This window comes from Mus pahari, chromosome 3 (genome assembly GCF_900095145.1).
Source record: "Mus pahari chromosome 3, PAHARI_EIJ_v1.1, whole genome shotgun sequence".
NCBI classification, from domain to species: domain Eukaryota; kingdom Metazoa; phylum Chordata; class Mammalia; order Rodentia; family Muridae; genus Mus; species Mus pahari.
In genome coordinates this window covers 128,504,805-128,531,462 of record NC_034592.1, presented here as the reverse complement: position 1 = coordinate 128,531,462, position 26,658 = coordinate 128,504,805, and the positions used below count along the sequence as shown (strand labels likewise).

At 43.5% G+C, this 26,658-nt stretch overlaps 1 protein-coding gene across 1 annotated transcript in view; it reads right to left on the bottom strand.

Annotated features, from left to right (window-relative positions):
- Cfap61 (cilia and flagella associated protein 61) overlaps positions 1 to 26,658 on the bottom strand; it is a 276,129-nt gene that overhangs the window by 176,205 nt on the left and 73,266 nt on the right. The window contains exons 12-16 of the mRNA XM_029536666.1: positions 26,021 to 26,196; positions 24,310 to 24,349; positions 21,200 to 21,339; positions 3,235 to 3,361; positions 1,628 to 1,705 (exon numbers count right to left, since the gene is read on the bottom strand). Of these exons, the coding sequence (XP_029392526.1) occupies positions 1,628 to 1,705; positions 3,235 to 3,361; positions 21,200 to 21,339; positions 24,310 to 24,349; positions 26,021 to 26,196 (561 nt within the window). The remainder of the gene's footprint in view (positions 1 to 1,627; positions 1,706 to 3,234; positions 3,362 to 21,199; positions 21,340 to 24,309; positions 24,350 to 26,020; positions 26,197 to 26,658) is intronic.

Below are 26,658 nucleotides of genomic sequence, written 5' to 3'. Positions count from 1 at the left end.
GAGAGAGAGAGAGAGAGAGAGAGAGAGAGAGAGAGAGAGAGAGACTTGCATAAGATGGGAAAGGAAAGAAGGGGGTTTCTATAATAATTCACTGGGATCTCCAAGAACTACTTATCTCTTTCACAGGCTGTACCCCAATGACCCATCACCTTCCCACCACTTAATGCAGTCATACTGGGAAGAGCTTCCAAGCATGGATCTTAAGGGGACACATTTAAATTGTCTTCTGATGGTATCACTGACCCAAAAGCATCCATGAAAAAAGAATTACCAAAGAACCTGACTTAACACAGAAAGCTAGATTGCTGAGAGGAAAATAAATTTTATAAAATCCACACAGGCATAGATATTGCATGGTAAGTATTAGAAAGTTTACCCAAAGGGAGACATGACCTGTAATCCCAGTACTTGGGAGCTGGAGGCCAAAGGATCAAGAGTTCCAGATCACATCTGATTACATCACAAGATAGCAAGGCGAGCCTGTTCTACATGAGCTATATGAGACCCTATCTCAAGAAAACAAACAAAACCAAAGAATATCAATGCAAGAAGCCTCTGTTGCTAGATATAACTCATGTGGTGGGGGCTGGCGAGATGACTCAGTGGCTAAGAGCACTGGCTGCTCCTCCAGAAGACCCGGGCTCAACAGCCCACACGCACAAGCTGGTTCACACCTGCTGTAACTCCAGTCCCAGGGATCTGACACCCTCTTCTGGCTTCAGAGGGCACCAGATGTATACATGGTACACAGACCTACATGCAGGCAAAACACCTATACACATAAAATTAAAAAAAAAATAATTTAAAGATTATTTTAAAAGCCTGTGGTAATATAATGGGTATCAATAAGCAAACCAATAGCGTGGAATCAAACTTAAATGAGACAGAGGAATACACAAAATTAATAAATGTAAAAGCAGTATTTTAAGTCAGCAGCAAAATAATGGACTATTCAGTAATAAATGACTTGGAATAACTATTGAGAAAAATGACACACATACTTGACAATACACACACACACACACACACGACTACGACTGAGTGTGAAGAAGGATGCTGGTAAAGATGAATGACTAGTTGTAGCAGTAATCCTTTAGAGACAGTAGTGGGACTGATTATCATCATCATCATCATTATTATCTGATGGTTGTAGATTATTAGATTTTTAAGAATGAGAATCTTTTCATATTTGTAGTATTCTAAATGTGTGTGTGTTTTGTTCTGTTTGTTTTTTGATGGCAGGGTATCACTATGTAACTCTGGCTTTCCTAAAATCAGTATGTAGACTAGGCTGGACTTGAATTCAAAGGTCCACCTGCTTCTTCTGCTTCCCAAGTGCTGGGATTATAGGCATGCACCACTATGCCCAGAAATTCCAAACATTTTTAAACTTGAGAGAGAGAGACAGACAGACAGACAGACAGACAGACAGACAGACAGACACAGACGCAGACACAGAGACTTGAAAGGATGCCAAGGGAAAGACATGTTGGTGATCATGTATTTCAGGGAAAGGTTCATTCATGTAAAGTAACAGCAATAATGCTTTAAAGAGACACTACCTGCTGGCTGGTTCATGATATAGAAAGTTACATCCAAGCAAACTAATGGTAGCTTCAGAACTTACCATTTCTTTTCTGATCACTGCAATGCCAACTATTTGATCTGCAACTTCTGCCACGAACACCTGCAGTGCTGTTCCATCCTGCAACGGTAAGAGTGAGTTTCATTAAGACCCCGGAAAGCATCACTATGGAGGTCTCTGAAATCAGTCGCTAGTGCTGTGAACTCGCCAGCCATGGCTGCAGTAACCACAGCAACAGAATCAACACTTGTTCAAATGTTTAATAGTCTTAGATTTGTGTAACTCATTTTATTTGTGTGAATGTTATGACTATACTTAATGCTTGCATGCCTGGTGCCTGAGGAGGTCGGAAGAGGCTATTGGGTGTTCAGGAACTGGAGCTACAGATGGTTGGGAGCCACCATGTGGATGCTGGGAACTGAGCCTAGTCCACTGGAAGAGCAACCAGTCTCCAGCCCCCTCACTAAAATTTTTGTCTTAGAGAACACTCCTTCAAGTTCATTAGACTGACCTTGGAAGGGAGAACCTGAGATCACCCTGAGGGGCCGGAAGATAAGAAACTGAGAAAGGCCAAAGCATAATGGGTGTGTGATGGAGGGAGTTTATTTTAACTTTATACCCTGATAATAATATACCTTCCTGGTGTCATCTTGTTAGGTGTCTGGTGTCTCCCTGGTGACTTAATATTAACTTTAAAAGATTTGTTTTATTTTCTTTTTAAAAAGCCATTATTCCCTATTTCTCCAAATGACCTCAGCAGCAGAATGAAGAAATAGTTGATATATTCATGTGGTGAAATGATTCTGTCATAATACAGACAAATCTCACAAACTCATTGCTGAGAAGAGGGGCTTTATAGCAGGAAAGAACACTGGGACGGCTTCCCATACAGAAAGCTCTGAAATAGGTAGGACTAGTTCTGATTTTGGAAGCAAAGGTATATTAACCCGGGAGAGTTTCTGAATGGAGGTGTGTGGGACCAGGGACCAACGGGGGCCTGTCTCTTTAAAATGGCAAATCCTACTTACATAGTAGTAAATTATAATTTACTACTGTGAATTGCAAAACATACTAAACTGTTTCTTGGTCATCGTTTGAGAAAAACGTTTCAAAAATAAAGCATGTTAGAGAAGTTAGTTTCTCCAACCTCTTGGCTAACTGCATATCTGGCCAAGTCAAATGGTAACGTCCTTAAGGCCTCCGTATTAGCATGTAAATGGACACCAGCCTCTGTTAGCACGTGGACTGACACTGGTCTGATGTTTTCCACAGCTCATATTTATATTATTTTGCTAGAGAAGACCAAACGTTGACCCCAGAGGATCACCCTTTTATCTAGTCCTTGATGCCTCAAGCCAGCTCACCAGAAGGTCCTGATTAGGTTCACCACCTAACAACTAAAATGGAGCTCCATTAACCTAAGGCTCATTGCTACTGGGGCGGACATCAGATACCATGGATTCCAAAACTATCCTTCCATAATGATAGTCAGATGTGCCAACTTCTCACCTAACCTCTGCTGCTCCACCCCTCATCCCCACAGATCCTCCAAGGATGTTCAATGAAGCGCCAAGGCAGAATCTTTGCGCATCATGATGGTCCCTTGCAACCATGAAAACGAAGCTCCAACAGGGGCTAGCAGTACTTACAGGGTCTCTGCCAGCCTCGTTGTACTGGGCTAAATCATCCAGTATCTTTGTACTCAGCAGGAGGGTGTTGACAAGCTTTTCAACACCAGCAGTATCCAGAAACTTAGCTAATCTTATCGTAATGGACCTGGACAAGAACAGAAATAGGTTTCTTGGTTACAGTACTAAACTAATATCACACTTGTATAAGATAATATCTGGCATTGTATATCTATGTAACATTAAGGCGACTGATTATAAAAATAACTCACTTCGTTCTAAAGAACCTAGAAAATATACAAAAAAAAATACAAAGAATGTGATAAAAATCACAGATAGGATGAAACAACCATAACACAAAGTTACATGTGAGTATATATAATCTAAATACATACAATTTAATGCATATAGTCTAAAATGCTCCACACACTTTATTTCCTAACACATACAGAGAGCTAAAATCCCTCTCCCACATTTTTAAACTTTAAAATGTGATCATTACCATTCCCCATTTCCTTTCCCCCTACCACCCAGTCTATCTACCTCCATGCATATACATACTTGCTCCCTCTCAAATCAATGACCTCTTCTTTGTTGTTATTACACATATGTATAAATGCACTGATATATGCATATAGCGTGCTGAGTCCGTTCAGTGTTGTTTGTGGATCATTTCAGGGGTGACCACTTGAGATTGGATAATGAATGAGGGGGCTCATCCCTGGGCGAGGCTAATCCTCTCTTCTCAGTCATGGTTAGTCACCTGTAGGTCTTTGTCTAGAGGTGAGACCCCCTGAGGTCGCCCCGTTCCACAGTAGCCTGGTCATCAATGTCGTCACTGTTCAGATCTTGTTTCAGCCGCCATATGGTTGAGGTCCATGGATGTAGCAAGCCTGTCATTTCTAGAAAATACATACTCACAGCAGGCTTTCTGGTCCTCTGGTTCTTACAATCTCTCCCAAAATTTTAAAAATGTTTACCTTGAGAAATTACAGTCACTGGAGTTGGGCTCACGTGCATGCTTCCTATAGAGCAGCCCAGAGCTGCGTGTTGTCAAAGGCCTCACCGTTAGTGTTTAATTCACCATTTTAGAACTCTTAAAGGTTTCATCTGGGGCTAGAGAGATGGCTCAGCGGTTAAGAGAGCTGACTGCTCTTCCAGAGGTCCTGAGTTCAATTCCCAGCAACTATAATCATGCTCACAACCATCTGTAATGGGATCTGATGCCTTCTTCTGGTGTCTGAAGACAGCAACAGTGTTGTCATAGAAATAAAATAAATTAATCTTCATTTTAAAAGAGGTTTCATCTGTAATTTTTATCTGTAATTTTGTGTCTTTAGGTGAGGTTTAGTGAGACAAAAGAGCAGGTCTGGGGGTTCAGAGCCATGTCTCATACTTGATTCCCACTTCCTTCTGTCTGTTCATGAGAACAGTTTCTATCTGTTTCCTATCTCACTACCCCATCCTCACTGGTGCCTCTCTCTGTAAATAGTGACAACAGGATTCTACCTTGGACACTTGTTGGAGAATCATGTAAAGAGTGCAGCAAAGATGTGGTTAAAACCAAACCATCTCCTACCTGAAGTGAGGTACGTGAGCCGGCGGCGGCATGAAGAGAGCTGAGGAGCAGGTATGTGATTTGTGGCATCTCTGGTCATAGCAATGGGGTGACTGTTCCCACCCTCGGTAAACAGAGCCATGGGACACACAGCTGGTGAGTTCATGAGCTTTGCCCATGCTGCTCACAGGTTTTCAGTATGGCCTGGGATAGAGGCTTCAAGCCCTTTCAGGATGAAGGTGCCAAGGGTTGGAGCAGTCATCCCACAGAAAGGGGAAACTAGCTTCTCCACATCAAGCCAGAGTTCCATATTTTCATTTTGTCATGGGTCCTGTGTGCTATACTGCTGGCCTGACACCACATACTCTCCACTCATCAGGTTTTTGTTACCAAATAGAGCAGTGTTATTCTTCTTTTTATTTTATTTTATTTTTATTTTTAAATTAGATATTTTCTTTATTTACATTTCAAATGTTATCCCCTTTCCTAGTTTCCCCTCTGAAAATCCCCTATCCTCTCCCCCCTCCCCCTGCTCCCCAACCCACCCACTCCTGCTTCCTGGCCCAGGCATTCCCCCTCCTCTTAATAACAAATAATTCTAACCTATTTAACTCCTGATTGGTTAATATCTGTGCTTAAGTTAATGCATGGTTACACATTATAAACAAAATGGTTTATTTGCAAAGGTGTATATGTATAAAATTAACTGGTTAAAAACCTCATCAATTAATATCACCTCAATAATAATTTTAAGTAATCTTTATCTTAAAGATGAGAACTTGGCTCTGATATGGACAGATTGCACCAAAATCTAGTTCTGATCGAGATGTAAATGTTAGAAACAAAGACCAAATGTATTAGGGAAATCAAAGAAACGGGGGGGGGGGGAAATGTCCTACAAAATGTCCATAGCACCTTAGTTACACTTCCAAAGGAGAAAACAACCCAAACATGTCATTTGCACATAATGGGACCCTATTCAGCCACAAAAGGAAATGGCGTGACAAGGCATGTTACTTGTGAGAAAAGCTGTGTGTAAAACACCATAATTATGTCATTATGTTTCTATGAAACATCCAGAATAGGCAAGTTTATAGAGATAGAAATATGTAATATATATATCACTGAATTATACAATTTATAGTGGGAATATTACATTATATTACATTTCAATAAGCCATTACTATATAACTTCGGTTATGTGTTATGTGGCCTATATGCATACATGCATAAAATATCAGAGAAGGCTAAAAAGGGGAAATCAGGAATGGCAATGGCACCTGACAGTCACAGTTGAACAAACTGATGTGCTTAATTATCAGAGTTGAAGGCTAAAGTCGCTGTGAAAAGAAAGAAGCTTTATTTGATAAAGTAAGATCTCATCATAAAGAACATTGTCAAGTCACCAGCATCTGCGAATGCAGTTTCAGGTTCTTTACGTGAAAACTAATAGAAAATGATGTGATAACTGCAACATTTGGACAAGCTTATTCTGAAGGCTGCTGCTGCCCCACCATGAACAAACTTGGCATCAGGACCCCCTTGCCCATCGGAATGGGCGGCAGCTCCACTTTCCAGCAGCTCAGGCACAAACCACCCGCTTCCTCTTGTTCTTGCATGCCCCTTTCATCTCAGCCAAACATCAGACGGGCTGAGCCTTCAAAATATACCTTAATCCAATCACACCCTGCAATCTCCATTGCTCACCCTGGCTAGCACTACTCCAACAGCTGTGAGGTTACAACAGTGGCTCCATATGTCTCCATCGCACGTGACTCTCCCAGTAAGGGGGAGTCCACCACCTTTCATGCACAAGGGCCTTCTCACAATACTGTTTACCAGTGTATAAAACAAGAGGCGGAGAATGACAGTGGGTGAAGTTAAAGAGATGTGATTCAGCAGTGGTCCGTTGACCGCCACAATTTTGTGTATTGATGTGCATAAGTAATGAGTGACAACCACAGATATCTGAAGTCCACAGCTTTGCAGGAAAAACAGGGAGGAAGCAATGGGGGCTGCTGATACTAGTGTGGTCTGTTGCCTAGCTTCACAAGGGAAGGAGATGCTCTACCTCAAGTATAGCTTTGTGAAAATCAGGATATGATTTTTCACTTACACTCTATCTGCTGGCCCTTGGTAAGAACTTCAGTTATTTCTCCCACAGCCCTGAGTGACAAGCAAAGACAGGGTGCCCTGGGAGACTCTGTGACCACCATTTCCTCTCCTGTGCCTTTTCTTCACAATCTCTCTGGATCTTTTATCTCCAGCCTAGTCCCACATTATGGGCTTCTTTCTTTCTTCGTGTTACCTTTCAGACCCCATGTTAGTCCCCCCAAACTCAGTCAGTGTGTACCCTCTCCATCTCTCACCGGACACCCTCACCTCCCAAACCCAGGGACTCTCTGGACCTACCTGGGTACCAACTGTGCACACACACTTCACTGAATAAGTTAGACCGCCTGACTCTGATCCCTCACATTCCCCACCCTATTCCTCTCCAGGCACTTCCTCCCTTCTGTTGGTTTTGTGTACCAATCCTATCTACTGTGTATCATCCCTGTCAGAATAAAAGTTCAAAGACAAAGTTCCTAGCTTTGCTGCAGCCCCATGGCAAGAGCAGCTCTCAATGAACAGACACTGTCAAGGGAATGAAGTATGTAGCCTGTGCGCAAACTGCCCAAGCTTCCCACACGTATGACATGTCTTTTGTATATAAGTGCTACAATTGAGTTACTATGTGTGTACTGGGAGCCGGGAAGGTAGATGAATATGGATGCTGTCTTAGTTAGGGTTTCTACTGCTGTGATGAAACACCATGACCAAAGGCAACTCCAGGAAGGAAGGTTTTATTTGGCTTGGCCTTCCATATCAATGGTCATCATTGAAAGAAGTCAGGAAAAGACCTTAAGCAGGGCAAGAACCTGCAGATAGGAGTTGATGCAGCAGCAGCAGCCATGGAGGAGTGTTGCTTCGTGCCTTGTTCTTTATGGCTTCTTTCTTATAAGAGACCAGGGCAACCAGTGTAGGGTGGCACCACCCACCCTGGACTGGGCTCTATACAGGCTTGCCAGCAGCATCTTCTCCATTGATGCTCTGCTCTCTCTGATGACTCTATCTTGTGTGGCGCTGACATAAAACTGGCCAGCACAAATACCGTCCCCAAGCTCATAGCTCAGACCACAGCATGGCCTACTTTGGAAGCCAGTGTTTCTCCTAGCCTACAGTGATACAGAATAAGCACTCGGTGGCACTTGGAACTGTTTTTCCTAAGTGTCACAAAACACAAGCATCATTTGTCTCCTCTGGTCACAGAAATCTAACCAGGTGACACAGCAATTTAGGATCACATCACAAAGCTCGCGTATCTGTTATTTATATTCGGCAAAGAGGAACACTTGAGAAACTTCCTACGTTCCTAGAACTTCAGCATGAGGAGGAATGGGCAACAGAATCTGCCACTTAACGCTACCCTGTCCGACACGAGACTTGAAACATGGCTACTGGGATGTCACAGGTGTGTAACTGCCAGCTGAGTCTGGGTGTGCTAGTTCAAGCGGGATTTAGTTCTACCTGGCTTAAAATTTTACATTAATGTGCCTACTAGAAAAATTAAAATTACAAATATACTCAGTGTATTTTTCGTGAATGGAGCTACTATTCTGTATGTCTCTGAGAGCTCTCTTGCTCTCTCTCTCTCCCTCTGTGTGTGTGTGTGTGGGGGGGGTAACAGATGCATTTCAAGTATATGCTGAGGCCAAACAGTATTCTTGGGTGTTATCCTCAGGCCCCATTGACCTCCTTCCTGACTGGCTGGGTCTCTCCCTGTCATGGCGCTCATGGATTAGGCTAATCTGGTTGACCTCAATAAGCCTCCGGATCCAGCTCTCTCTGCCTCCCTGGTACTGGGTACTAGGGTCATTTTACTTGGGTTCTGTGGATTTAACCCAGGTTCTCGGGCTTACCTAAGGAGTACTTTATTGACCGCTGTTTCCCCAGTCCTTGCGAGCTGTTTCACACAAGTCTTTAACTCAGAAAAAAAGAGGAGGAGGAGGAAGAAGAGGAGGAGGAGGAGGAAGAGAGGAGAAGAGGGGAGAAGGGGAAGAAGATTAAGGAGAGGAAGAGGAGGGGAGGAAGAGGGGTACACAGTACTTGTACACACCTTTATTCAGAAGACTGAAATTAAGCTCGAGAGTTCCAGGCCAGCATAGGCTAATAATGAGAACCTATCTCAAAGCAAAACAATAAGCAGAGATGGATTTAGTGCATAGGGGATTCCTTGTTACTTCTGCCTCTGGTTCTAGCAATAGCAGGCAGACTATTTGTTTTGGCTTTAACTGGGACGGGATAAGAGGGCCTGCAGTCAGGAAAGACAAATGTGGCATGGGTACAAGTCCTCATTGCTTCTGGACAAAAACTGACGGGAGCATTTAGAAGGATCTGGAGGAACAAAAATGGAGAAGAGCCTGAGGAAAAGGAGGCCCAGTGACAGGCCCACATTGGGATTCAGCTCAAGGGGAGGCTCCAAGGCCTGACACCACTACTGATGCTATCATGTGCTTACAGACAGAAGCCTAGCATGGTTGCCCTCTGAGAATTCCAACAGGCAGCTGAAAGATTCAGATGTAGATACTAACACTCAACCAATGGATAGAAGCTGGTGGCCCCTGTGGTTGAATTAGGGAAAAGCTGGAAGAAGCTGAAGAGGAGGGCCATCCTGTAGGACCCCTGAGATCTCTCAGACACTGAGCCACCAAACAGGCAGCATACACTAGCTGATATGAGGCCCCCAACACATACACAGCAGAGGACTGCCTGGTCTGGCCCCAGTGAGAGAAGATGCACCTAATCTCAAGATGCTCGAGGCCCCAGGGAGCAGGGAGTCTGGTGGGGTGGGGTGGGGTGGGGCGGGGTGGGGCAAGGACACACTTTCTTGGATATGGGGGAGGAAGTATGGGATAAGGAATAGTCAGAGTGAACCAGGAGGGGAATAAAGACTGGACTGGAAAAAAGATTAAAGAAAAAAGAAAAGAAAAGAAAAGAAAAGAAAAGAAAAGGAAGAGAAGAGAAGAGAAGAGAAGAGAAGAGAAGAGAAGAGAAGAGAAGAGAAGAGAAAATTGACTAACCTCCCAATTAAAATGTATTTGCCTAAAACTCAATTGTTAAACTGACATTACTAAGAATGGTTCATTCATTCACCCTAGTCACAAAAGGTTCTGAAACATCTGGAGTGTCCCCAGGGTGGCCAGGTGCTGGGACCCCATTGGGGGGAAAAAGTTGGCTCATGATTTCTGCTCCCATTGGACTGACCCTGTATTGATTCCAGAACCACAATTGGAGAAATAAACCAAAAGTCCCTTAAAAGTTTATAGTGCATGGACCATGAAATATGGTGGTCTTTATGTTTTAACTATGGAAAGCCCCAAGGAAAATCAGGCTATTTTGAAAGAACTCTTATAAATGCTTGGGGGGAAAGGTAGAAAGGAAGTAAAGGGAGGGGGTATGCTTTGTTTATATAAATATGTGCAATCACGATATACATGATGTATCATATACATTCTCCAAATGTAGATAGCAGGTGCTGTCCAGTTACCAAGCAGCTATCTTTACTTCTTGCCATATCCTTAGATAACTCATAAAGAGTAATAATATTCATTGTTTGTAAAAAAAAAAAAAAAAAGAATACTAAGACTGTAGAAAACAAATTCTGGTGCTATCGATAAATATTTAAATATTTAAAAACAGAAAATCCGCTCTCATACCTGCACACCGCCTTGGGGCATGGCAGGGCTGCAGATGGTAGTGGCTCAGTGAGTGTTTCTGAATACCAGTCCACCTTCCTCTCCCCCGACACGCTCCTAGAAGTTTCTAACCTTCTCTTGCTACAGTCACCACTGAAGGTCTATTCTTTCCGTCCTGCTGGGTATAAGTCAGACAGAGAACACTCCAGTGGTTCTGTTCCCTTCTGTTTCTGCCATGCAAGGCCCTCCTAGAAGCAACTGTACACTTGGTGACCATAATGACCCAGCTAATCTTTTCCTACGGCCTCAAGCACAATTCTTAAGGCACCTAAACCAAAGTGGGAGATTAGCTGTCCCTTTTCCTTGTCTAGGCACAGGGCTTTCAGCGGGCACGTTCTCTGGAGAAATCCTGCTTTCTAGCCCTACCCACCATTTCTCTCCCTCAATGTGTGAACTCTCAGGACCAGTGAAGAAAGGATGAAGCCGTTGCCCACTGGTCCCTTCTTGGACCTTATAATTTTTCAGTCTTGGTAATCTGCTTAATCACAAGATGTTTTATTCATCTCCTAAAAAAGCAAAACAAACAAACAAAACCCAGAAAAAATAAAAAAAACCGACAACAAAATGCCCACCAGGTCTGGGCTTAAAAGTCAGAATTTGAGGTGTTTCGTCTGATTGCACACGTAATAAAATAACACATGACACGTGAAAAGTAAGAGGGAAGACTTGCCACGTGTCTCTGTAAACCCAACACTTTTAGAAATCACAGATTTGTGTGTCTTTCCCCACTACTGCCTCACAGAAAACTAGACAATTTTGATGCCAGTCAAGGGACACAAAGCTAGAAAGAAGAACGTGGGGCAAGCGTAGTCATCACACAATCTACCCATCAGGCCTAGCGTGAACCAAACACAAGCAAGAAGGCAACCTTGCCCTGGACAAAACCGTGGCCTTGAGGAACGAAGTTCCTATTGCGTTCTGTTCAGAGAGGCCCACTGAGGGCCTAAGGAACCAAGGACAGATTCGATCTCACCACAGAATGGCCATGGTAACATGAGCCTGAAATGAGTAAAACGGTGACATCATAGAGGAGAAAAAAAACAATGGTAACAAAGTGTGTGTGAGCCACTCACAAAAGTAAATCAAACAAATATATAAAAGGCAAGATCACTCAGAGCCTGACTACCGAAGCCCATCTTTATTTCCTGAGTAATGTTGACAAGGGCTGTGTGACCTAGCCAAGAAGTTAAATATTTCTAGCACAGTAAATATTAGTTGGGTAAGTCTGACGTGTCTTCCTACGAAGGAAAAATGTCAAATTTCAGAAAGGTGCGGCTTGGGAGGGTAGCAAGAGGGAATGAGCTACCAGTTCCACTAAATGTGCCTTCCATAAATGACTGCAGAAGAAGAGAGGCCAAGAAGAACAGGCAAGTCAGGGAACGTGGGAAAGCAATCTGCTAGCTGACATAAAACCCAGTGCTACCTTTGCTATCTTAGCGATTGATATACAAATGAAACGTTCTCCTTTAAAGACCCCAGTAGTTACTAGAGAGAGAGAGAGAGAGAGAGAGAGAGAGAGAGAGAGAGAGAGAGATTGAGATCTGTTGACAGAAGAGGTAGCCCTCACTAACAATCAGATGAGTTATCTGTCTCTGTGCTCACCAGCATGGCCAGAGGGCAGATGACAGGCACAAATATAATTTCCCAAGGGAAGAAGGAGGAAATTAGGTAGGGGACCAGAACATGAGGTCATGAAATTTAAAGTAACCCCAACATAAAAGCAGGAGCCATCCATCCCAATGTCACGAGACGTGAAGCAGAAACTAGAAGGATGTTGTATATTTAAAAACCATGGTATAAAAAAAAAAACCTGTCAGGGATGAACACCCTTGCCGCCCTTGCTGTGCCCATTCGGGCCCCCTCTGTTCTTCTACTATGCTTTGCTTGAGGCCACCTCTCCCATACACCTTGTGGAGGTGCAAGTTCACTCCTACTCAGCTCTTAACCACCTGCTGTACCCTTCCCAGTGCCTCTCGTGTACCTTGATCTAGTTCAGCTCTTTCCTTTATTGGCATCTCCCTCCTCTAGCTAGAATGCAGAGCCCATAGGGGCTGGGACTTCTGTCTGTGTGGGTCACTTATGTTTCCTCCACCCCCACCCTGGCACATGAACTGGCACATGAGCACAGTTGATGTTGCGTATTCTACTAGATAAATGAGGAGCTCCACAGTGGAGCAAGCTCTGGGAAAGAAGGTGCACAACTGACAAGGACCTTCTGGCTGTGGTGCTATATGGATGTCAGCCCAGAATGTAACAGTCATGCTAAGGCCACAAGAGCCAGTTCCCAATGGAGCAGGCCCAGGAGAGGCCACCGCAGAAGAAAGGAAAGAAACAAAGGTCTTCAAAACACAAATCTTGAAGTCCTGACTGTCTCTAGACCCCCCCCCCCCTTTGAACAGAGTCAAGCAAAAGCAGAAGCGCTTCCTGAATTGGCCTTTATTTTATTTCTAAGTGAAAATGTCCATATAGTTAGTGTAAACTTTGAACTTTAACTGATAGTTGGATAACCAAATTTGCGTTTTCTATTACAAAAATAACAGGTGTCTATGATTTGTTTTAAATCAAACTGACCTAAGCAACATGAGTAAACGGAAGAAAAGAGCTGAAGAAAAACCTCACCAGAGAGGTCCCCCGCGTGAAGGGTAAGCATTTGAAACGCATTAGTACAAAACGACTCAGTGGCACCCATCACTAAGGAACTGAGCACGCAGCACCAAAGGAGCCTTACTAGAGAGCTGCTACAATGTCCAAACCCAAACCACCGAGAACAGTAGAGGTTGGCAGGGCATAAAGCAGTTGCTGGTGGTGTTGCAAAAGGCCACTTTTTGAGAGTTGTATACAAAAGTAAACTACACTGTAACCATAGTGACTGGCAACTCCACTCTCTCTTAGCCAAATAGGTGGAAAACTTACATCCACCCAAAACCTTGCATGCGAATGTGGTAGCATCTTTGTCCACGATGATCTAAACTTTGAAATGGCCAAGATGTTCCTTAGTAGGTGAACAGACAAATAAATTGTAGCGTGTCTAGATGGTGGGAGCTTATTTGGTACCAAGATAAATGAGTCACCAAGTCATGAAGTGACATGGAGGCTAAATGCATTATGACCAAGGAAGAGAAGCCAAGTTGACAAGGTGGCATATTGTAGAATTTTAACTACTTTTCTAGAAAAGGTGAAAATTACAGTGAGTGAAGAGATCAGAGAGTGCCAGCATTAGGGGCAGGGAAGGGATGACAGGCAGGGCACAGAGGTTGAGAGCAGTACAACTGAAGTCTATGTAACATTATAATAGCACCATTACAAATTTCCCCAAATCCATTGAGCATAATTATGGCTAGTTACTTCCCTCATTGCTCTGATAAAATACTTGAGAAAAACCACATAAGGCAGGAACGATTTATTTCAGCTTGTCCTTTGAGAGGACACAGTCCTCCATGGCAAGGGGACACAGCAAGGGGGGCCTGATGCAGTTGGTCACATGGTATCCATGCTCAGGAACTGGAGAAAGATGAATATGGAACTCACTGCCTTTCACCTTTTTATTCAGTTCAGGACCCCAGACCAAGGAACAATGCTCCTTCATTCAACGTGGGGCACTCTTTCTTAAGTATCTCTGGAAATGCCCTCACAGACATGCCCAGGGGTGTCGTCTAGCTGACTTTAAATCCATTGAGTTGACAATCAGACCTCTGCAGATGCTTAAGCTGGAACCCTAGTATAAACACTGGACTTCGGTTGATAACAAGGTATCAGTTTGCTCATCAGCTGTAACAATGTAGCATTCTAGTGCCAAATGAGACTATAGGACCTGAAGGGAGGTAAGTGGAGCCTTTGTATGTCTCCTCAATTTTGCAGTGAACCTAAAACCATTCTCAATATAAAATGTATTGATGAAAAAAAAGTAGCTATCTTTATTGTTCCCTCCAGTTCTGCCTGTGTAGAATCATGTGCCTTATTCTAGAATTTCTGCACACATATAAGATAGACACTAACTGCAAAGCACTTGTGGTGTCCTTTTTCCTCCTCCTCTTCCCTTCGATGGTGGGTGGGATCAACTGTGTTTTACTGGAAGTATACCTAGCAGACTAATGCCATGTCTCCCAGCCTCCCCAACAGCCAGATCAGATCAACAACCAAGTTCCAAGAGGTTTTAAGGCTTAGGGAAATTGCAATGCTGGGGTGGGTATGCTGTGTAAAACCTAATCCTGCCCTTCACCAATCCTCAAAGATACAGGTGAGAGGGAACCGGTACATTTGAGAAGCTTCACTACCATCCTTTTCTGTGTGCTAGACCTTAAGGTCATAGATGGATGAATTCATGCAATAGGTTGAAAGTATCAGGGGCCAGGTGGCAGCACTGACTCGCCAAGGTGACAGGACATACTTATTGTAATGGGCAGCACGAACAAAGTAATGTTCTGGGCAGGCAGCACAGGCAACCTAGTTTTTACGGAGGCATGACCTGTACGGTGCTGGCTAATCTAATCATGGTGTTTCCAGGCATGAAATAGATAAGAAGCCTGAGGCATGTTTGTTTGATCTGTAAAAGCCTAAAAATTCCCAAGCAAGCGAAAGAAAAGCTACATTGTATCATGGCAAAAGAGACCTTGACACATGAACCAGTTTTCAGACTTGAGACGGTTTGCAGACACAGAACCCCTTGAATGATCGGATGGCCAGGTTCCCCTGAGGAAGGGCCTTGATAAAATGCCTATAACTTTTACAGTTGGCCTTTCTCCAGTCCTTCCCAAGGGAGGCATATAGCATGTTACAAGGGTATCTGTACACTGGGGAAAGAAATAATCAGACTTTCCAGAGTCTATTAAATGCTTGTTATAAATTATCTATAATTCTGGGAGACTTCAAGAACACTGTGGCTCTCCAGTTAAAGTAGAAGCTTATGGGGGGGGGAGGTCAGGTGACTAGCGGGAGTTTTGATTTAAGTCTGACTTACAGCAGGTCGAGTGGGTCCCCAAACTCAACTATAGTTATTTCCATAGTCCCAGAATGTATAATTGGAATAGATAATACTCAGAAATTGGCAGAATTCTCACATTAGTTCCCTGATCTGTGGAGTGAGGGCTATTATGGTTGGAAAGGCCAAATGGAAGCCTTTAAAATTGCCTCTGTGAAGGAAAACTATGAATCAAAAACAGTATTGCATCCCTGGAGGAATTAGTGCCACCATCAAGGACTTGAAAGATGCAGGATGCTAGTTCCCTTTAACTCTCCTATCTGGCAAATGCAGAAGAAAAATGGATTGCAGAGAATGACAGTTGACTGTTGAAAACTCAATCAAGTAGTGATTCTAGTAGTAGCCACTATGTACCAGATATGCTGTCCTTGCTTGAGCAACAACATCAACACATCTCCTGGAACATGGTATGCAGGTATTGATCTATCAAATGTCCTTTTCCTGGTACCTGTCTGTAAGGACCACCAGAAACTTTCAGTTGGCAAGGCCAGCAGTCTAGCTTTACAATTTTACTTCAAGGATATATTAACTCTCTAGCCCCGTGTCATAACTTAGTTAGAAGGGATCTTGATCATCTATCTCTTATAAAAGATATCACATCAGTTCACTATATTGATATGCTGATTGGACCAAGTGAGCAGGAGATAGCAACCACGTTGGATCCACTGGTAACACATATGTGCATCAGAAGATAGGAAACAAATCCATCCAAAATTCAGAGTCCTTCTACTTCAGTGAAGTTTTTAGAAGTCCAGTGGTATGAGTCGTACAGAGGTATCCCTTCTAAGGTGAAGGATAAGTTATTGCACCTGGGCCCTCCCATCACCAAGAAAAAAACATGTTTAAGGGCTGTACTGACTGGGTTTGTGTGTCAACTTGACACAAGCTAGTCATTAGAGAGGAAGGGGCCTCAGTTGAAGAAATGCATCCATGGGACCTAGCTATAAGGCACATTCTCAATTATCAATAGGGGATCAATGGGGGAGGACCCGCCCCATTGTGAGGGGAACCACCCCTACACTGGTGGTCCTGGGTTCTTGAACAAGCCATGTGAAACAAGCCAATAAGCAGCACTCCTCAATGGCTTCTGCATTAACCCCTGCCTTCAGGTTCCTGCCCTACTTTAAGTTCCTGTCCTAACTTCCTTTGGTGATGAATAACGATATGGAACTGTAAACTAAATAAACTCTTTCCTCTCCAACTTGCTTTTTGGTCATAGTGCTTCTGCCACAGCAATAGAAGCCCTGACTAAGATAGGGGCCTGTTCAAAGCCTAGAGACAATGTATTCCTCACGTGGGTATCTTACTCAAGTCCATATGGCAAGTGACTCAGAAAGCACCTAGCTTTGTGTGGGGCCTGGAGCAGAAGGTTCCTCAACAGGTCCAGGCTGTTCCATCACTTGGATCATATATCCAGCAGAGCTGATGACACTTGAGGAGTCAGTGATACATAGGGACACTGTTCAGACGCTTATACAGGCCCCTATAGGTAAATCCTAGAAGAGACCTTTGGGATTTTGGAGAAAAGTACTACCATTATCTGAAGGCAACTATCTCCCTTTGAGAGACAGCTTTGACTGCTATTGGGTCTTAGTTGTGAAGGTAAATCTTCATAGTGGGCAGAACTTTGGGCAGTACACATTGCCTCTCTTTGGGAGGAGAAATGGACAAAGTAGTCACTGATTTGTGGGCTGTAGCCAATGGATTAGCTGGATGGCCAGGGTCTTGAAAAGAGCATGACTGGAAAACTAGTGAGGAAGGTATCTCGGGAAGAAGTATGTAGATATTTTTCTTCAAATGCATGAAGAATGTGAAGATACTGATGCCCCATGTAAACATTGAACAAAAGGTGACTTTAGCTGAGGGGTAGTCCAATAATCAAATAGATAGAATGCTCCATTCTGTAGACAGCCAGACTCTCCCAGGACATCCTTGTCATTGTCCAGTAAGACCATGAACAAAATAGCCATGGTGGCATAGACTCGGGGGTTATACAAGGGCTCAACATTAACTTTCACTCACCAAGGCTGAGTTGGTTATGGGTGCTGCTGAGTGCTAGATCTGCCAATATCAGAGATCAACAACTGAGCCCCAGATATGGCACTATTCCCTGCGGTGACCAGCCAACAACCTGGCAGCAGGTTGGCTATATTGGATGATTTCTTCCATGGAAAGAACAACGCTTGTCCATACTGGAATAGATACTTATTCTGGTTATAAACTTGCCCTTCCTATATGTAAAACTTCTGCCAAAAAAAATGTCATTCATGGACTTACAGAATGCCATCATATCCACTATCATGGTATTCCACACAGTATTGCTTCTGATCAAGGAACTCATTTCACAGCCAGAGAAGTGCAACAGTGAGCTCATGACCATGGATGGCCACTCGTCTCACCATATTCCCCACCATCCTAAATCAACTGGCCTGATAGAAAGATGGAATGGCCTTTTATGGTTTATTTATTTTATTTATATGAGTACACTGTGGCTGTCTTCAGAAACACCAGAAGAAGGCATCAGATCTCATTACAGATGGTCGTGAGCCATCATGTGGTTGCTGGGAATCGAACTTAGGACCTCTGCAAGAGTAGCCAGTGCTCTTAACCTCTGAGCCATCTCTCCAGCCCACAAATGATTTTTTAAAAGGTTTATTTTATGTATATGAGTACACTGTAGCTGTTTTCAGACACACCAGAAGAGGGCATCAGATCCCATTACAGTTGGTTGTGAGCTACCAGGTGGTTGCTGGGAATTGAACTCAGAACCTTTGGAGAGCCATCTCTCCAGCCCTGGAATGGCCTTTAGAAGACACAGTTATAGTGGCAATTAGGTGGTAGCATCCTGGAGAACTGGGGCAGGGTTCTCCAGAAGGTGGTGTGTGCTTTGAATCGGTGTCCAATATATGGTTTCTCCCACAGCCAGGAATAAAGGAGTAGAAAGGTGAACAGTTGCACTCTCACTCACTTCAATGAGAAACCACAAATGGCTAATCCAGACGGGATAAAAAGAGCACAGATGCTTCAGAAATGTAGGTATGGGTCACTCACTCCTCCAGGAAAAGAACCAGAACTTACTGAGAGCAGAGAAGATACAGGATGGGTACTAGATGAAAGTCATTAGAAATAGCATCTAAGTTCATGTGACCAGTTGCAGAAATGAAGATTGTAAGTGACGTGAATGTTTCTACCATATGCTGTTAAGAATATGCTTGCACAGATATTTGCATTTTCTTTCCTCAATATCTTTTTTTTTAAATATTTATTTATTATATGTAAGTACACTGTAGCTGTCTTCAGAGACTCCAGAAGAGAGCATCAGATTTCATTACAGATGGTTGTAAGCCACCATGTGGTTGCTGGGATTTGAACTCAGGACGTCTGGAAGAGCAGTCGGCACTCTTAACCTCTGAGCCATCTCACCAGCCCCCTTTCCTCAATATCTTTATCATCCAACATAACATCAACTAAGAGAACATCAGTGGTTGTTATATTTAAGTTTTGAAATACCAAAAGAATGTCCCTTGAAGTATACTGTCGCCTATTCTAAGAAGTTATAATACATTTGTATATACAGTTGTATGAGGGATAATCATGTTAGGTGTAAAAGTGGCATGGTTGTTGTTTACATAGGGGAATTAAGCATGATATAAGGAACTATGACTACATAGGTTGAGAAAGGGTAGGCCTGTGAGAGCTATTCCTGATTGACCATTTGATTATGTCTGGAATTAGCTAAACTCAAACAGCTGGGTACATCTGTGAGGGTTTTTTCTTTTCTTAATTAAATCATTTGAAATGGGAAGACCCACTTTTTAATCCCGATTTTCTGAGGTGGGAAGATCCACCATCTGCTGGCAGCCTACTTATAGGGAGGGCATGGAAGAAAGAAGCTCTCTCCTTACTTTCCTGCTCGTGCTCTCACTGACAAGTCCATTCCTTCACTAGAGCTTCTTTGGGATTCTGGCATAGACATACACTAAAAGCCAGCTGAGACATGCAGCCTTGTGCACCGAACAACTACTGGATTCTTGGACTTTCTTCCTTTTGGTAGACAGTCATTGTTGGTCTAGCTAGACCATAGCCTGTGAGCCACTCTAAGAAATCCCATTTCTACTAGTTACTAGTTCTGTTCCTCTAGAGAACCATGACAGGTGCTACACAGGTTGATGGGGGGGGGGGGGACTGTCACCAACAACTGTACTCAGCAGTGTACCCTATATGCTATACTAGACAAGAAGTGCCAGGCAAGATGTGACTGCTAGTGCAACAGTAGCACAGCTACTGTGGGGACAAATTAACTGCTTTCTGATGTGGACTTAAGGCCAACTTTCCAGGACGTGACTAATGTCCGAGATGCCGGAAGGCAGGGCAAAACCCCATGGCTAGAAATCACATACACCCATGGGAAAGTTAAATGGATGTGATGTGCTCATCATTTCTACTTACACTCATAGAATGCTGTCACTCTCTTTTCTTCCGTGGGTGATAGTTCTCGCCACTACTCTTAACAGCTGAGACTAAGGGGTTTCTACTAAAGTACAGTGGTCCACTGCTCGATTATAAATAGAGGAAAACAATAGAACATTTATATCACCCTTTCCAAGACTTGGGGAACATTTTCAAAGATGGCAAAGAAAGAATGTAAGCACCCAGGGAAGGAGTTGAGTGATGTTATTCCCCATGAGGGAAGAAGGAAGTTCATTAAACTTAGCTATGGAGATATACCAGGCTCACTAAGCTGGTAAGGCTCAGAAAGGGCTCCTTCCCAAGGTTATACAAGCAATGAACAATAGCTGGGAGAGAAGGGAGTCTTTCGGAAGAGCTGGCTGAGGCTGTTCAGGAGCTCTAGGAATGGAGCTTTGGGGAGTCTTCACCCATACTGGTTTAGGCTCTTCAATGATGCAGATGTCTTTGAGTCACCCATGTCTCTGTGAGTCACTCTTAACCCATGTTCCTGTAAATAATTCATATGGTTCATTGCCACCAAGCTAGATTTTGTAGCTCATTTCTTTGGCCTGTTGTTGGTGTCCTATCTGGGATGAACAGACACATATTATTACTTTTGTTGTTATGATAAAATACTATGATCAAAAATGAACTATGGAAGAAAAGTTTATTTCGGCTTCTGGTTCCAGAAGGGAGAGTTGGCAGTGGCAAATGAGGCATAGAAATCGTGAGGTAGTGTCTTCAAGCCCACACAGAGAGATGTAGAGTGAGGCTATAAATTCTCAAACTGGACCCCAGTGATAGACTTCCCCCAGCAAGTTCTTTGCCTTCCAAAACCTTCTCCAAACAGCACCACCTACTGGGGACCAAGGGTTCCAATACCCGAGCCCGTGGGGAACATTTTTTTTTTTTTTTTTTTTTTTTTTTTGATTTTTTCGAGACAGGGTTTCTCTGTATAGCCTTGGCTGTCCTGGAACTCACTTTGTAGACCAGGCTGGCCTCGAACTCAGAAATCTGCCTGCCTCTNTCACTTTGTAGACCAGGCTGGCCTCGAACTCAGAAATCTGCCTGCCTCTGCCTCCCAAGTGCTGGGATTAAAGGCGTGCGCCACCACGCCCGGCCGTGGGGAACATTTTTAATTCAAACCAGAGCAGGACATTATCATTCCCTCCAGGAAGTGAGACAACTCAGGAGTTCACTTACCTGAGCAGCCCAGCTCGATGGAACACATAGAGATCGTGGTCCAGGGTGCAATTGTTGAATGGGACGACCTTCACAAAGTTCTGGATGAGGACAAACTCAGGCGTGAGATGGGGTACAGATATTAAGCAGAAGTTCTTACCCTGAAAGGATTTTTAAAGATCAGTGGACATTTGGAGAGCATAAGAAGTCCTTTATCTTTCAACAAATCTATGCTATAAAACACTGTGAAAGGTGACCGCGAAGCCCATAGGAGAAAGTACTCAAATTGGAGCATCACTAGTGAAACTCAGGGAGCCGAGCAGCTGGGAGAAGATGCAGAAGACATCAATCAGCAAAGCTGACTGAGGGAGACAAATGACTGTTGTGTAGAGTGGTCCATTCATAGGCACTCTTACAGCTACTGCTGCTGCTTCTTTGAGACAAGACTTCATTATGCAGCTAAACCTGGCTTCTAACTCACAACTCAAATCCTCCTGCCTCAGCCTCCCAAGTTCTGAGATTATAAGTTTAAAGATACGTGCTGCCACATTTAACTCCTAGCAGTTGATCTCACTGGTTCATTCAATTTTTCAGCTCTGGAGTCTGTACGCAGAGCCTTGCATATGCTGGTGAGAACCCTGCCAAGCCATCGCACCAGCCTTTTCTCTTCAAGAGAGGGTTCTCGAAGTTGCCCAGGCTGGCCTTAAACATTTCTCTGTAGTCCATGCAGGTCTTGAACTTGCAATCTTCTTGCTTCAGCCTTCTGGGTTTCTGGGTTTCTAGGTCCCTGCTACGAGACCTGGCCGTTCACATTTGCAGCTCAGTTTTATCAGTGAGTAAATGGGGGAGCACAGTACCATAGCTTAAGAAATGAGACTCATAGGTCCCCAGCCAATCCTCTCTGAAGTGTGGGTGGAATTCCTGGCTATACTGGCTCTAAAACCCTGCGGTTACACATGAGTCCTTTGTCACGACATCATCCCTTCTAAGTGATAACCTAGAGATGAATGTGAACCCCCAGAAGACATAAGATGATCAGCAAGTCTTGACACATGCCATCTGCCCTCCAGGTGGCAGCAGCCAGTGGTCACAGGTGACCAATGAGCATTTTGCAGTGTGGCTGCTGTGACTGAGAAACTAAATCTGAATTTAATGCCATTTAATTTAATTTAAAGTTTAAAAACCGGCACCAAATTTCATTTATTGGGAAAGATGTGTGTGTGTGTGTGTGTGTGTGTGTGTGTGTGTGTGTGTTTGCATCATGTCAATCTGCCCACCTCAACCTGACTCTATGAAGTTTCTTATCCAACTGCAAATTTCATGAGACCTAAACAGAATTAAGCACTGCTGATGAAAATTCAGTTCTTACACAGAGGTGCACTACAGTCTTAAAGCCTTGCACACGCCAAGGCTGAGTGTGAGATGAAAGCACATAAAACAGCTCATTAACAATTTTGACATTGACTGCATGCTGCAGTGGGTGCCTATGAGACACTGGCCTGGGTGAGAGGTGTTATTAACGGGGAGCGGGGGGGATGGTGTTATTAATGGGGTGCAGGGGGGCGTTACATTTCTTCCTTTTCACTCTTTTGTTCACCCGGCTACTGGGACATTCACTCCAGAGTCTGAAGACTGTACAGCTCAAGGCTGTCTGTGCTCCTCGCAGCCTCTTGGTCCTGTCCCAGGTCCCCGCAGTAGCAGCCTGCTCTTCCCAGAGCTAATTTGTCCCTTTGGGACTTTGCCTCCTCTTGAACCCTGTGAAGGTATTACTTGTGCTAATCCAAACCCCTCAGGACATTTTGCAGCCCCAAGGACTGAATCATTATTTGACCTTATCTTCCTTCTTTCTAGCAAAATAACACAGCTCCTTTCAGGGAAACTTTAGAATCACAATGCTGAGCTGCTCAAGCTGAAAATAAGGACTGGGTGCCAAGTCTCGGTGGGCTTCCTTAGGGAGGGGGGTACTAACGATAATGAGTTGCTTCAGCTTGGATTTGAGGGATTAAGGGTGAAGTAATGAAGGTATTTTGTTCCTGTATCCTTATATCCCCAAGTCAAATAGAATCAAAATGTAAACAGGTCCTCTGCCCATTAAAATCCAGCCCTGGTTTTAGACTGTGGATGTTAAAATAGGGATGAAGCACAGCGGAATATCTTTAAGGCATCTTCGAGAGAACCAGCTTTGAAAATTCTTTGTTTGGATTAATCCACATTGCTTTATGAGCTCTGAAAAATGCCTTAAAAATCAATTTAAAGAAACCACAGTGGAGAATATATTGCCCCATTCTTTTCGTTTTTAAAACACAGGAAAGTGAAATCTAAGATCACATTATTAAACTGTGTGTGTGTGTGTGTGTGTATTTTACCTTTCAATATAATAGAAAGGACATATAAACCAACAGCTATTCTGCTTGGTTTGCACACTGAAGACGCACACCGAGATGTGACTTTTCTGGCTGAACATCAGGATCCTTCTGATGGCTCACTGCTTCCCCTGACTGTCTTCCTTCTCCACGTTCTTTCCTTTGAATGATCATCGGCTGGCTAGGATCCCCATCCCCAGACAACAATGAGACAACAGAGAGGCATAGCATCTCTCAGACAGAGGAGTATGTTTACATTTTCATCTCAGACATGGGCTGAACTTCTACACACCAGCCACCATGTTAGGCCTCAGGAACAAGTAGGGAAGGGATGCCAACCTGGAAATCAACCACAGGTTCCCTCTTCCCCACCTGAGATGCCAACCTGGAAATCAACCACAGGCTCCTCTTCCCCACCTGCCCCAAAGCAAGGTGTTGATGCCAGGATAGTTTGATCCAATGTAAATCACAAAGTAATCCAATGATCTGAAGTACTAAGGACTCCTAACTGTAAATGATTTAATCGCAATAAAACATTGGAATGGTGTCTCTAAAAGAAACAATCCTACCACAGATACATTACTGAAAATGACATATTTTCTCTTTTCAAGAGTTTGTGACATGCCACTTGACATGTCTTCTCAGAACAGGGGAACAGTTCAAGACTTAACATTCACAGCATTTAGAATGTCTGTATGATAAATATTCCATTTTCTATAACTTAACTACAAAACCAAATACATTACTCAAAATTCAGCGTGTACTCACAGGAAAAAGACTGAAAACGAAACTCATGAAATCCAGCGACCTGCAAACAAGACAGTGAACAAGGTTACTGGACTGAAAGTAAATGCAGTGCCCTCAGACAGTTGGGAAGATTTATGCAGCCCACTGCTTGCAACAGTTGGCCAGACCACGGTGTTTAATCACTTGCGTAGGTGAATGGCAATCACTTGTGTATACCATAGACTTCATGTGTTAGCAATAAAGTATTTTTGGACAGTCTTACAGTGACCAATAATATCTGTGCAATTCAAAACCAATACTAATGATGGCCCATCTGTAGACAAAATCTTCCCCTTTGGAAGAGTTAAGGAGAGCTTTGGCAGTGTGATGGGCTATTCTTACCTTTTTTTTTTTTTTTTTTTTTTTTTTTTTTTTGATGCTATTTGCAAAATAATTTCCAAACATCCACATTTGTATTTTCACAAGCAAATTACAAGGTGTCATCAAACTAAATAAAAAATAACTGTCTAGACAAAATGTTACCTTAAAACATTGAGAAAATAAGCATAAAACAAATAAGAACGGCCATTCCAGGCTCTTTAGTTTTTAAACTTTTCCTTTCCAAGCTTCATGATTTCCATAAAAGCTCAACATTTAATATTAAAAACCATGGTTCTAGAGGCTAAAGTGGATTCTAGAGGGGTTATGTTTAGATGCACCCCTAAAAATGACAGCCAGCCCTGTCATTGGTTATCTCAAAGGCATTCTAGAACCTTCTGCTCTATGGAAATGGGCACATATTTTTTTCTCTTCAAAATATTTAGTAGATAAGGTTGGAATAGGTGCTGGCAAGAGGACACGCTGGATTCAGGTGTCAGGTAGTGGTCCTAAGACCAAGACAGGGGCGGGGGTTGAGGGGAACAGCCTTGCGAACATAGGTGCCCTTGAGAGACAGGAAGTGGGAGCCAGGTTTTGTCTGCCAGACATCATGCCTTCTTCTTCCAGTAGCTTTCCTGAACTGTCTGGGTGTTCCTTTAACCTCCTTTCTCATCTTACATTCTGGTGAGTCTCTCGCTCCAGAAGATGGGTGGAGCATGAGTTAACAGACTGGATGCACACTGAGGTACCACTCGATGACTGCCACTGGCTTAGTAGTGAGAACTGAGTCAACCAGGCCTCTTGAAATTTTGGCTGGAAATCCAAGTCCCAACCAGAATGCCCTCCCATGAGATTCTTATGTAGACCTGAGGCTGTCTGCTATCTTCTCAGATTAAACCTACAGCAGGGAGTGAGGGTCAAAAAAGGTAAAGAGAAAATTCCTCTTCAGTTTGACTATCTAAGTCTGGGATCCAGCACTGTCTGACATGAGTCCTACCAGTGATTCTCAGTGTGTCAGCCTGGATTGAAGGATTTTCTGTCACTTGCACTCAAAAGCAATACAAACTCAAAAGACTCAAAGAAAGGCACACTGTGTAGAATAGAAACAGCATTCGGCTACACAGTAGACATTTTCCAGATCCTCAACTGTGATACAGGATAGAACTAGCCAGATATTTTTATTCCTTTCTGTAGGTCTTCCCCAAATTTTATGGACTAGAATCTCTAGATGGAGTCCAGGAGTCTGTTCTGTTTTAAGGTACCTAGAAGAATGTAATGTGGGGCTGGTTTAAAGATCACATTCTTGGGAAAAGCGTTGCCAAAGAACTTCTTAGCGCAACAGACAGACATCGGGGATCGGGGAATCAGTACTTGCCGTGCCTCGTATCTCTCATCAATGCAAAAGAGCTGAATACAAAACGCAATCGGGTCTCCCAGGTAGAGGGGGCGGAAATGGGAGGATTCCACAGAGAAGAGGAGGGAGGAGCTCAGGCTGCTGGCGACATCGTCTTCGTCCACTAAGGAAAGGATGCTTAGATTCTTGTCCATGTCCTAGAAGAAAGAGAGAGGGGCAGCCAGTGGGGACCGCTGGGTTCCAGTGGGCTAGGGGTTGCACTGTCTCCACATGGCTGTCCCTGTGATTGTGGTTGGCTGTCTCGGCTGAAACCAACCACCCTGGGAAGGTCCATTTGAAGACCCTCTTAATGAGATTCGAAAGTCTCACACAAAGGCCAGAAAACAAATTAGTTAAAGATCAGTATGGTGATGTTGTACGTATAATACTTATTAACACGATCAGCAGGCTGACTCTTGAAAGCTGGTTTCGTTACGATTTTGTGGTAGAGAGACACTGAAATTGATAGAGGAGAAAGTGGGGAAAACCCTCGAAGATATGGGCACAGGGAAAAAATTCCTCAACAGAACACCAATGGCTTGTGCTATAAAATCAAGAATTGACAAATGGGACCTCATAAAATTGCAAAGCTTCTGTAAGGCAAAAGACACTGTCAGCAA